A 12,529-nucleotide genomic window follows, 5' to 3' on the forward strand; every position below is an offset into this window, starting at 1 on the left:
ATCAGTTAATAGAAATTTTAAACCTTAGAATTTAAGTTTTTATGATAGAAGCTTTTTGTGACTATTGTGACCACTGCCATGTGCTGTTTACATTTCTAACAGTCACCAACAAAGACTGTATCTTTATTAGTCTGTGTGGATTCGCGTGACGTTTATTTGAACTTTAAGTCTCAAGTCTCCTAAAAATTCAGCTCATTGACAGTGAACTCTGAATTACCACAGGGAGAAGAAGTGGGTGACGGTGGGTGATACATCATTGCGGATCTTTAAATGGGTACCAGTTACTGACCCTAAAGAGGTGGGTAGAGGTGAAAAATTACACCTTCATATTTCATGCTTATTCAGTTAAATTGTATATTTTTTTCTTGTCTGTAATGTAATATCATGGATTTGGTCCTACAACACAAAACAGCCTGACTTTAAAACTAAATACCAGATATTGATGTTGGAGCTATATTACATTGCTGATGTAAGGAAGTTTTAATTAGATAAGCAGAAAAATGTTCAAATTTTTAACAGAAAAAGCGTAAGTTGCACTAACTTGTTTTATCACAACTCCTGAGTTAGAGGAAAGGAAAATATTTCACCATGTAAGTATAACTGATATTGCCAACCAAAGTTTTCCGTTTCTTCTGTTTATAAACTTTGGGAAAGTGTGAAATTTGCCCTGATAAGTGCAAGATGTAGCTTTGAAAGCATTTCTTTGTTCAGCAATATTGCAGTTCAGATCAATCAGGCTTCTCTCAGTATTTTCTCAAGATCAGTCATGATAATACACCATGTCTGTTCCACTTAAAACAAAAACAGATTACAATCAGACAAAGTCAACATGGTTTTGTTAAAGGGAATTATGAGTAATAAATTTATTAGATTTTTTTGAGAACGTAACAAGCTTTGGCAAAAGTGCTTGGTGATTCCAGCAGTCACTTAAGAAACAAATGCTGTAATTGATAATTGACAGTCAATTAACTTTTTGATTTTTCTCCTTCTTTCCAAAGGATATCCGAGCTCCCCGAATGACTCAATTGGTAAGTTTTTTTTTGTTTTTATTTATTTTTTTCACAAAACATGGCTGGTTCAGCATTTATTGTCCAACCCATGTAGAGTCATAAAGATGTACAGCACGGAAACAGACTCTTTGGTCCAACTCGTCTGTGCCGACCAGATATTCCAACCTAACCTTGTCCCATTTGCCAGCACTTGGCCCATATCCCTCTAAACCCTTCCTATTCATCTACCCATCCAGATGCCTTTTAAATGCTGTAATTGTACCAGCATCAACCACTTCCTCTGGCAGCTTATTCCATACATACACTGCCCTCTGCCTGAAAAAGTTGCCCCTTAGATCCCTTTTATATTTTTCCCCTCTCACCCTAAACCTATGCCCTCTAGTTCTGGGCGCTCTCATCCCAGGGAAAAGACTTTGTCTATTTATCCTATCTACGTCCCTCGAGATTTTATAAACCTCTGTAAGGTTGCCCCTCAGCCTTCTATGCTCCAGGGAAACAGCACCAGCCTATTCAGCCTCTCCCTGTAGCTCAAATCCTCCAACCCTGGCAACATCCTTGTAAATCTTTTCTGAATCCTTTCAAATTTCACAACATCCATCCAATAGGAAGCAGACCAGAATTGAATGCAATATTCCAAAAGTGGCCTAATCAACATCCTGTACAGCCGCAACATGACCTCCCAACTCCTATACTCAATACTCTTATCAATAAAGGAAAGCATACCAAACGCTGCCTTCACTATCCTATCTACTTGCGACTTTACTTTCAAGGAGCTATGAACCTGAACTCCCAGATCTTTGTTCAGCAACACTACCTACGACCTTACCATTCAGTGTATAAGTCCTGCTAAGATTTGTTTTCCCAAAATGCAGCACTTTGTATTTATCTAAATTAAACTTCATCTGCCACTCCTTAGTCCATTGGCCCACTTGACAAAGGATGGTGGTAAAGCACCGTCTTGAAATGCTACAGTCCATGTGCTGTGGGTGCATGCACAGTGCAGTTAAGAAGCGACTTCCAGGACCTTTTCAATAGTGAAGGAACAGCAATATATTTCCAAGTCAGGTTGGTGTGTGTCTTGGGAGGGGAGCTTGCAGATGGTGGTTCTCCCTTGTCCTTTTAGATGACAGACATTGCAGGTTTGAAAGGTATGATTGAAGTAGTCTGGGTGAGTTGCAGCAATGAATCTTGTAGCTGTCATTCACTGCTGCAGTGGTTGTAAAGGGAGTAAATGTTGAAGGTTATTCTTGGAGTGCTAGTCATGCAAGCAGTTTGTCCTGGATGATGTCAAGCTGCTTAGATTTTGTGGAATTGGCATTGGTCATTGTGTGGCTTGAATATTGCTTTCCACTTATTAGACCAGGTCTGGATGTTGTTCAGATCTTTCTTATCTGGATATGAACAACTTCAGTATCTGAGGAGTGCTGTTATCCCAAGTGATATTATTATTGGATAGGTCAGATCCCAAAATGAAAACTGGCTTGATGAATTTTTAATTTAATTTAATGTGGTGGTCTTTTACTCAGACATAAGCACCCCGAATCATAGATTTAACAGTAAAATAGTTATTCATTGTACAAAAGAAATAAAAATAAAATAAACCGAGCTATCTGCATTTAATTTGAAAAATATCAAAACATATACTGAAACAAAATCCCATCTACTCCCCAACACAAAACTTCATAGTCACTAAAACAAACAGGTAAATATCCATTCTGTATCAGACCTGTAGGTTTGAATTAACTGCTTCTTCCTTTGACATTTACAGCTGAGATCTTGGACTTGCTCAGCTTTGAATAGCCAGTTCATGTTCCTAACCAAATATTCCTAAACTGGAATTTTCACAAACTACAGTGTCACTGAGATAAATTATTTCCTTCACTGCACTGAATCATAGAAACCATACAGTGCAGAAAAAGGCCATTTGGCCCATTTGAGTCTGCACTAATGCTCTGAAGAGCATCCACCCAGATGTAGCACCTCACCCTGTCTCCATAACTCCGCATTTACCATGGGCTAAACCACCTAGCCATGGACACAATGAGGCAATTTGGCATGGCCAGTCCATCTAACCTGTACATCTTTGAACAATGGAAGAAAACTGGAGCACCTGGTGAAAACCCATGCAGACACTGGGGAGAATGTGCAAACTCCACACAGTCACCCAAGGCTAAAGTATAACCTGGGTTCCTGGCACTGTGAGGCAGCTGTGCTAACCTCTGAGCCATAGTGCTGCCACTGAGCAGTTGCCACTGTGGCAACTGACACCCGAGCTCCAAATCTTTACGCAAGCCTTGAACATCTCCGTTTTCTAGGAGAGACAACTTGTATCTGACTTAAGTCAAGTCCCCTTTGAACTTCGCCCAAAAGCATTTGAAATAAACTTGTAAAAAGCTTGCTTATTCCAGACAATGATAAGCTAATGACTTAATGTTTCCTCTCTCTGGCCATAAATCCCAAAGTATAAACAAACTTTCATCAACACTGCAGGAGGTGCTTACTGGTTTACATATTATGGTTCTGGAAAAACCACCTAGTTAATTTTTAAACCTCTTCACAAACATAGACCATCATCCATATGCCACCAGTTTTAACTGCAAGCCTTACCCCTCTATCTCATTAACAAGATCTTTCTCTATCTCCAACAAGGCTTGGAGAAACTGCATTATTCTTGTGTAAATTCCACTCATTTCACCTCCCCATTAATAGTCATGCCTTCAGCCGTTCCACCGATATCATTAAAAATTCACAGCATGAGAAATGAATATTCGGTCCTTTATGTCTTCACTGGAGCTCAGAGAGCTTTCCAGCCTTATTCCACATTCTGACTCTTGGTCTCTAGCCTTGTAACTGCAGTACTTCAAGAGCTAAACTCAATGCTTTTTAAATGCATTGAACATTTCTGCCTCTACCTTGCTTGCAAGCAATATGTTTCACTTCCCACCATTCTCCGTACGAAAACATTTCCCCTTGAATATTCTCTACATCTCGTACTTATTATCTTTAAATCTATGCTACTCTGGTGTTGCCCTTTCAACCAAGGGATTAAGGTAGTTAGAGCACTCATCATAATTTTATGCACTTCAGTTTCCACTGTTCCAAGGAGACTAGCCAATGATCAAACTATCCAGTCTTTCCTCATAAAATTCTCCAGTCTAGACAATATATTTGACAATATCCTTTGTGGCTTTTCTCATGCCATAACCAGAACTGCATGCTGTATGTCATTTGTGGCGCAATCTGCATTTCTACAAATCTAGCATAATCTCCCTACTTTTATTTTCTATATCTTATATGCTATTCAGGCAATAATGCCATATACCTTCTACACTATGTCATTATCTGTCAGGTCAGCTTTGGGGATCAGTGGACATATATTTATTCTGTTCTTCTAGATCTCTTGGTATTATACTAGTCATTGTGTGTTCCCTTGTCTTTTAAACTTTTCCAAATGCATTAACCAACATTTTCTGAATTGAACTCCGTTTTCCATTGTGTTTTTTCAAGCTGACTAGTCCATTGACATCCTCCTGTAGTCAGCAATTTTCTTCTTCTTTAATACAATTGCCCATGTAGTTGTATCATCTGCAAATTTCATTATACCACCTGTATTCAAATCCAAATAAATGATACAAGTACAAAAACAAGGAATACAGTACTGAACCCAGTGGGAGCCTACTGGAAACAGGCTTCTAGTCTGAAAATTCCATTGATCATTATCCTTTCCTTAATAACTCTGAATAACTCACAATGGTTCCAGCTTGTCACTTCATCTTGAATTCCATGCATCTTACTTCTGTAGCCAGTCTGACATGTGGGATCTTATCAAAAGCTTCACTAAAATCCATCTGTATCACATTCAATACACTAATCCCATGACTATCCTCATTACCTTGTCAAAAAATTCAATCATCTTAGTAAGACACAACTTTCCAAAAAGAAATCCATGCTTACTAATGGTCAGGAAGGCATATGGCATACTTGCCTTCAATGGTCTTTGTTTAATCTACTGCCTTTCTGAAGATAAATTAAGATTTATACTATCCCTTAGAACTTTCCCAATAATTATCCCATCTCTCTTATAGGTTTAGAAAATATATTTTTCCTGGATTTTACTCGACAATATTTTGAGTTTTAATTGTTTTTCTAGTTTCCTGTTAATTTCACACTTTACGACTTATAGGTTTCCCGCGGTACCTGTATTAAGCCCTCATTATCAGTAATTAGCTTTCATTTTTCTCTTTATCTTCTTCTTTAAGGTCCATGACAGGCAAGGTTCTCTGAATTTGTTTGTCACACCCTTTATCTTTAATGGAAATTCTTGCCATGAAATCTCACTATCTCTTGTTGAATGCCTTCCACTGATTTGTCACTGCCTCACTTTCAAGTAACTGTCTTTTCAGGTTTAGCCACATCAAAACTCATTTGGTCCCAAATGCCAGAATTTCTTCCTAAAAGCCCTCCAGTTTTTTGCCTCTTCTACCTCTTTTAGGACACTCCTTGAAACTTCTTTGACTGAGCTTTTAGTCACCTTTTCTGATAATTTATTCATTAGTTCGACAATTTTTAAAATTTCCTTTTATTAAACTCCTCAAGTGCCTTGGGAAAATGCTGTATAAATGTAAGTTACTGTTGTTAAATGAGGGCTGAAGGTTACTGTCATTGCTTTGATACCTTTGTCTTATTAAAGAGCAATTGAAGAAACAGCTTTTAATTGATTAAGCATCTGATTACTTGATCTGAACTATCAACATCCTTTCTCCGAAGCGCACTTTTCCACCCCCCGCCACTCAACTATTACATAAATGCTGCCCCCTTCACATTTCACGTCGGTTCTGATGAAGAGTCATTTAGACGCAAAACGTTGGCCTGCTTTTTCTCCATTGATGCTGTCTGACCCACTGTAATCTACAGCATTTTGTTTTCAGTGCAGAAATTAAGTGTTTCATTTAGTTTGTCCCTGCCTCTTTGCACCGCATTTGTAAAGAAAAGTCTGTTGTAATTATGATGTGCCATCAACTCAAAATTCTTTTTACTGTGGGGATAATTACACATTGGGATAATATGGTATTAACCGACTGTATGCTCTATTGATATTTAGTAGAGGTATACCAGGGATGGAAGTGGAAGGGTCAAAAGGTGGATCAAGGCAGAGGGGTGAAGTATTTATTGGAATTACTTCCATCAGTCTTCTGTGGACTGAATGTAATAATAAGTTAACTGGAATTACTTCCAAATACATTTCTAGTGGAAAAATGTGCAAGGTTCAATTTCTGTACGGAAGGAAGAATGAAGAATGAGTTTAAAAAATGTTTTGCTTTACTCTGCAATCTGTTTCCTTTCTTTTGATGCATCCTCTCTGTTCCACTTAAAACAAAATAAGGGTCCAGTCTGACAGAGTCAACATGGTTTTGTTTAAGGGAATCATGACTAATAAATGTATTGGAGTTCTTTAAGGATGTAACAAGCTGTGGTAAAAGTGCTGAAGAGATCAGAGCCTTGACAAAATACAATCTGTATCAATAATCCAAACAGGGAAACCTCCTGTGTTATAATCAAATTTGCTACTGAGTAAAGAACGTTGTGATGAGGATGCAAAAAGTCTGCAAAGGTATATAAGTAGAGTGGGCAAAAATTTGGCAGCTGGATTATGATAAAAGGAGATGTGAGATTGTCCACTTCGTCAAATGAATAGTAAAATAGTGGGCTCGAGGGACCAACTGGTCTACTCCTATTTCTTAACTCCTTAGGACAAAGCAAAATCGAAGAACAGTCTTGAAACAAAAAGTACAAAGGGAGACAAAGGCTTCCAGCTCCTGCCTGTGTCAGATAACAGCTCTTCCCCCATCCTCCTGGAACTGAATGGTAAGTATGTTTAAAATGTTAGTACTTGATGCTCTGAGATGATCTTTGCACGCACTGTTCGATTTGATTTGATTCATTTTCTTCAGCTATGAGCAATGTTGGAGAGTTGGATATCGTTGTTCTGGGAAAGTAATGCTAAGTGGGTCTCTTGAAAAGTTTATTTAATTTTTGTTTACAATTAAGTAGCTTGTAAAATAAGTTCAAAGGGCTTCAAGAATCACACTAGAAGTAGAGGACTGGAGTCACATGTAGGTCAGACCTTTTCCTGAAGCTAGTTACACTTTTCAAATCTATATTTTCTCTAATTGTCATTCCACATATTACCAAATCTTTGGCTATTAAATTTCCTAACTTGCCTAGTGGAATTTGAGATGCTAATCTAGTTCAGTATCGTAGTAATAATCCCACTAATTTACCATTAATGCTGAATGATAATGAACTGTGGAAACAAAATCTTACCATTTGATATTTTCATGTGCAATTCCACATTAAAATAGAACAATAATTTTGTTGTTAGCTTAAATATCACCAAATTATTATAAGAACATTAACATTTCTGTCAGAAATGCTCTTTGTGACAACCTTAATTCATCATCTCCAAATCCTACATGTGACCAGCAAAACATCATCTTTAGTATTAAATGATTGAAAAGACATTGCCCAAATTTTGAAAAAAAATATGAATAGTTTTTCTGAAATTTCATAGAGTGAAAGTATCGTGAAACTTCACTGAAGCTAAATGTCAACACTAATTTAAAGGAATGGCTTCGGGCATCTGTGGTGCAAGAAGCAGCATCCTTATCTTGAGCCAGGAGTTACGAATGAACCCACACTTATAATTACACCCTCCTTATCTAGCAAATCCTAAGAAGGCAATCAGATTGGAAACCTGCAAATTCCTCCAACATACCACAATGGCAGATGGTAAGAGTGGGAGAGATTCCTGACATCCTTGTGATAGAAAGAATGTTGGGGCCTCTACCATCATTATCCATAGCTCCAGAATACAACATGCATGTTGCTGCAGCAACTCTAATGCTGTGAGTAGATAGTGACATACCACCACCATAGGAGGGAAGCTGAGGAATAAGTGCATGATTTATAACAGAAAATAGAAAATATGAAATGTTTAATCTCCAATGCAAGTGGTGCAATGATCTTTGTTATGCTGACTACAAAGTAAATACTAGTAAATTGACTGTTATTTTGAAAAAGTAACACAATGAGAAAATGTGAGTAAATGCTCAGTCCAAGATGTAATTCTTGATCGGTATCTAGTTATGTGGGATCAGTGGTGTCAAAATTAAAACCTGTATTTGGTCAAAGTTTTGAACTAATGAAAAATAAGCGTTTGGCAGGAGTATTCTTATGGATTCTTGTAGAGAGAGGAGGAAAACTTCTTTAAGGCAGGCATCCTTGCAAGAGGATTCGCAGTAGGGTTAAAATCAACTAGGTAAAAACAAGGACTGCAGATGCTGGAAACCAGAGTCTAGAGTAGAGTGGTGCTGGAAAAGCATAGCTGGTCAGGCAGCATCCGAGAAGCAGGAAAATTGATGTTTTGGGCAAAAGCCCTTCATCATTCCTGAATGAACAAAATGCAATAAAGGACACTAAGTGAGGCCAGTTTCAGATTGGTTGTGTTAACACCCATTGTTATTTGGACTTCCAGTAGTAAATACCTGTAATTTATGCAGTAATCACCAGACTCAAGCTCTTTCTTCAATGAAGAGATGGATAGACTCCTACAGTGGCACCATTTAATAACAGTAACATTCAAATGTGCAGTGCAAACTAGCAAATATGATGACGACTTCTCAGCTTAATCCTAATTCCACTTATTTGATCTGAGGGTCTTTGTGAGCTCCATGTTTAGCCTTCAGTCACTAAGTTAAGTGTGGATAAATGTTCAGATCAGAAAGAACAGAGATTAGCTTGGCTTTGATGTCAGATATTATGGAACAACCTGAAGGTGTTTACTATCCTGACTCATACATGAAAAGTGGTCACTGGGAACAGCCAAGCTTCTTTGGTCACGAAACCTTGCAGGAGTCAGTGTCTCCAGGGAAGCAGGAACAGGAACTCAGGGGAAAATCTTATTAAATTGTTTTTTTATGACATTAATGGGCATACATTGTACATAAATGTTTGGAAATGTTTTTCCTTCTAATGATCATTTCAGATTGATTAAAATATGATTGTGTGTCTTGATCTTTTAGATGAGACCAGTAATCAGAGCTCCTTATCAGATGCCTACCAGGTAAAAGTGGACAGCAGTACAAACTCAAGCCCCAGCCCGGAGCAAAGTGAACCTGTCAGCCCAACGCTTCTGTCTGATTTTAAAGCAGATGACTCTCAGCCTCCCATGCTTGGGCAGGAAAGCATGGAAGGTATGGAGAGCAACAGGAACTATATTGGCTGTTACTGTGCAATCATTGTGAATATATAAAACTATCCTTGAGTAGTTAATTGGATGACCATTTAGAGCAGATTGCAGAGTGTACTGAGTTGTCAGAGGTGCCATGCTGTCTTTAAAATACTAAAGTGTGGTCCAGAATGACCACTTAGATAATTGTGAACAAGAACCCAGGGGTGCGCGCGTTGCAGTGGGTGAACGTAGCTGAGAATGCAATAGGTAGATGAAGGTGGGGGAGAAGGTGATGGGATGAAGTGGCTAGATGGCAAAGGTGATGGACAAGTTAAGAGGGTGGTGACAAGTTAGAGGCTTGGGACTGGGATAATGTGGGTGGTGGGGGTGGGGTGGGAGGGAGATGAAATGGTCTATCCCCACCACTAGGGACATGTTTCCCTTTCCAACCCTATCAACATTCCAGAGACACCGTTGTCTCCACGGCTCCCTTGTCAGATCCCTGACCTCACCAGCCCACACCCTACTCCCGGCACCTTCCCCTGCCACAGCAGGAAGTATAAAACCTATGCACACACCTCCCCCCTCACCTAAGTCCAAGATCTGAAGGGATCCTTCCACATCCAACAGAAATTTACCCATACCTCCACCAATGTCATCTACTGTATCTGTTATGCCCGATATGGTCTCCTCTACATCGGGGAGACTGGATGCCTACTTATGGATCATTTAAGAGAACATCTCTGGGACACCCGCACCAACTAATCCCACTAAAGACTTCAACTCCCCCTCCCACTCCTCCAGGGACATGCAGGTCCTGCCTCTTCCAATTCCAAACCCTTACCACATGGTGCCTGGAGGAATAACGCCTCATCCTCCGTCTTGGGACCCTGCAACCACATGGGATCAATGTGGATTTCACCAGTTTCCTCATTTCCCCTCTCCCTACATTATCCCAGTCCCAAACCTCCAACTTGGCACTGCCCTCTTGACCTGTCCATCACCTTTCCTATCTACCTGCTCCACCCTCCTCTCCAACCTATCACCTTCTCCTCCACCGTCCTCTACCTATTACATTCTCAGCTACTGTCACCCACCCCCCTCCCATTTATCTCTCAGCCCCCTGGCCGACAAGCCTCATTCCTGATGAAGGGCTTATGCCCAAAACATTGATTCTCCTGCTCCTCGGATACTGCCTGACCTGCTGCGCTTTTCTAACGTCACACTCTCGACATAAAGATTATGCACCCTCATTGAAGTTTCCACAACATTGATCAATTGTTGATAAACAGAACATCCCTAGACAACTTATTCTTGTACTGTAATACCCTTTAAAGGAAGACCAGCATGCATTTGATGTCCTAATTGCTAATTTTGTCTTTTGCACAAATACACCAAAGTCATAGAGTCATAAAGATGTACAGCATGGAAACAGACCCTTCGGTCCAAACCATCCACGCTGACCAGATATCCCAATCCAATCTAGTCCCACCTGCCAGCACCTGGCCCATATCCCTCCAAACCCTTCCTATTCATATACTCATCCAAATGCCTCTTAAATGTTGTAATTGTATCAGTCTCCACCACATCCACTGGCAGCTCATTCCATACACGTACCACTTTCTGCATGAAAAAGTTGCCCCTTAGGTCTCTTTTATATCTTTCCCCTCTCACCCTAAACCTATGCCCTCTAGTTCTGGACTCCCCGACCCCAGGAAAATGACTGTCTATTTATCGTATCCATGCCCCTCATAATTTTGTACACCTCTATAAGGTCACCTCTCAGCCTCCGATGCTACAGGGAAAACAGCCGCAGCCTGTTTAGCCTCTCCCTGTAGCTCAGATCCTCCAACCCTGGTAACGTCCTTGTAAATCTTTTCTAAACCCTTTCAAGTTTCACAACATCTTTCAGATAGGACGGAGACCAGAATTGCACGCAATATTCCAACAGTGGCCTAACCAATGTCTTGTATAGCCGCAATATGACCTCCCAACTCCTGTACTCAATACTCTTACCAATAAAGGAAAGCATACCAAACGCCACCTTCACTATCCTCTCTACCTGCGACTCCACTTTCAAGGAGCTATGAACCTGCACTCCAAGGTCTCTTTGTTCAGCAACACTCCCGAGGACCTTACCATTAAGTGTGTAAGTCCTGCTAAGATTTGCTTTCCCAAAATGCAGTACCTTGCATTTATCTGAATTAAACTCCATCTGTCACTTCTCAGCCCATTGTTCCAGAGCATTGTAGTTAAATGTTTTATTCCCTTAAAAATATATTCTACTATATTATTCATACTACTAAAATGAATACAGCACAAAATTTTATCATTTCACTTTCCAACTGATGTCCCCAATTGTCCTCACAACACACACCTGTGTCACCTCTGGTACCATTCAAGATGATCAGCTTGCTAACACTAATGAAGAATGCTTAGAGCTACGCATGAAGAATAGTGATCTTGGAGAGGTACGGAAGGCTACTTGGTATTGATGAAATTGTATTGCAGCAAGAGACAACATCCTCCTTACAAGTGAGGTGAAAAAAAAGTGTCCCATTGTTTCTATGTACACAGTAATAGTGACATTGTAAAACTCAATACTTAGCCTTCATCTCTTTCCTGCAGAAACATTGATCTGCACCCTAGCTGACAGTCAATCAGTACTGCAGCTCTTCCTCAGAGTAGCTTACCCCAATCGTCAATCTGAACACTAATACTAATTGCTCCAACAGAGATCAACCAGGTAACTAACAGAATTTACCTAAACTGTGAGTGTCAGAGAGCTGTTCAATTGTCAATGCATAGGTTTTCAAAATGGGACCCTTGGCTGGTTACCCTGAAGCCATTGCATATTGTCCTCTGTATGGCCTCAGCATTAAAATCAACAAGCTCTTTTTAAGACAGAAAATAATGGCTCTGTTCCTCACTAATTCACTTATAATTTTATTCATTAATAAAATAGTTCTATTTCCCTGATGCTTTGAATAAAGTGCAAACAGGTTTTCAATTTCCAAGTTATTTTAGTCAGATTCTCACAGTTCTCTTTTCTCCTGCTAAGATCCCAACCATTTTTCTGACTCTTATTCAGCAAGTGGACATTTATGGTTAGTCTGGATAGAAATTATGGTAATTTCTCAATTCTCTCTCACAGAACCTTCCCTTCCTTCCTCAGAAGTAGGAGATGACCCTCCAATGCTTACAAAGGAAGAGCTGGTTCCCTTGCAGCCTCAGGTAAGCCACGAACCAATTGTGTGTACACCTACTTTTTGGGGAAGACTAAGCTCCT

At 39.7% G+C, this 12,529-nt stretch overlaps 1 protein-coding gene across 2 annotated transcripts in view; it reads left to right on the forward strand.

The window, feature by feature from the left end:
* Positions 1-12,529, forward strand: part of LOC132830417 (B-cell CLL/lymphoma 7 protein family member B-like) — a 35,131-nt gene that overhangs the window by 16,086 nt on the left and 6,516 nt on the right. Inside the window, exons 2-6 of one of the 2 annotated variants that reach the window (XM_060848094.1) lie at positions 223-298; positions 999-1,028; positions 6,761-6,875; positions 9,092-9,262; positions 12,395-12,474. In XM_060848094.1, coding sequence (XP_060704077.1) covers positions 223-298; positions 999-1,028; positions 6,761-6,875; positions 9,092-9,262; positions 12,395-12,474 — 472 coding nt within the window. The remainder of the gene's footprint in view (positions 1-222; positions 299-998; positions 1,029-6,760; positions 6,876-9,091; positions 9,263-12,394; positions 12,475-12,529) is intronic. The other variant, XM_060848095.1, reaches the window with a different exon arrangement.

This window comes from Hemiscyllium ocellatum, chromosome 31, assembly GCF_020745735.1.
Source record: "Hemiscyllium ocellatum isolate sHemOce1 chromosome 31, sHemOce1.pat.X.cur, whole genome shotgun sequence".
Taxonomy (NCBI): Eukaryota; Metazoa; Chordata; class Chondrichthyes; order Orectolobiformes; family Hemiscylliidae; genus Hemiscyllium; species Hemiscyllium ocellatum.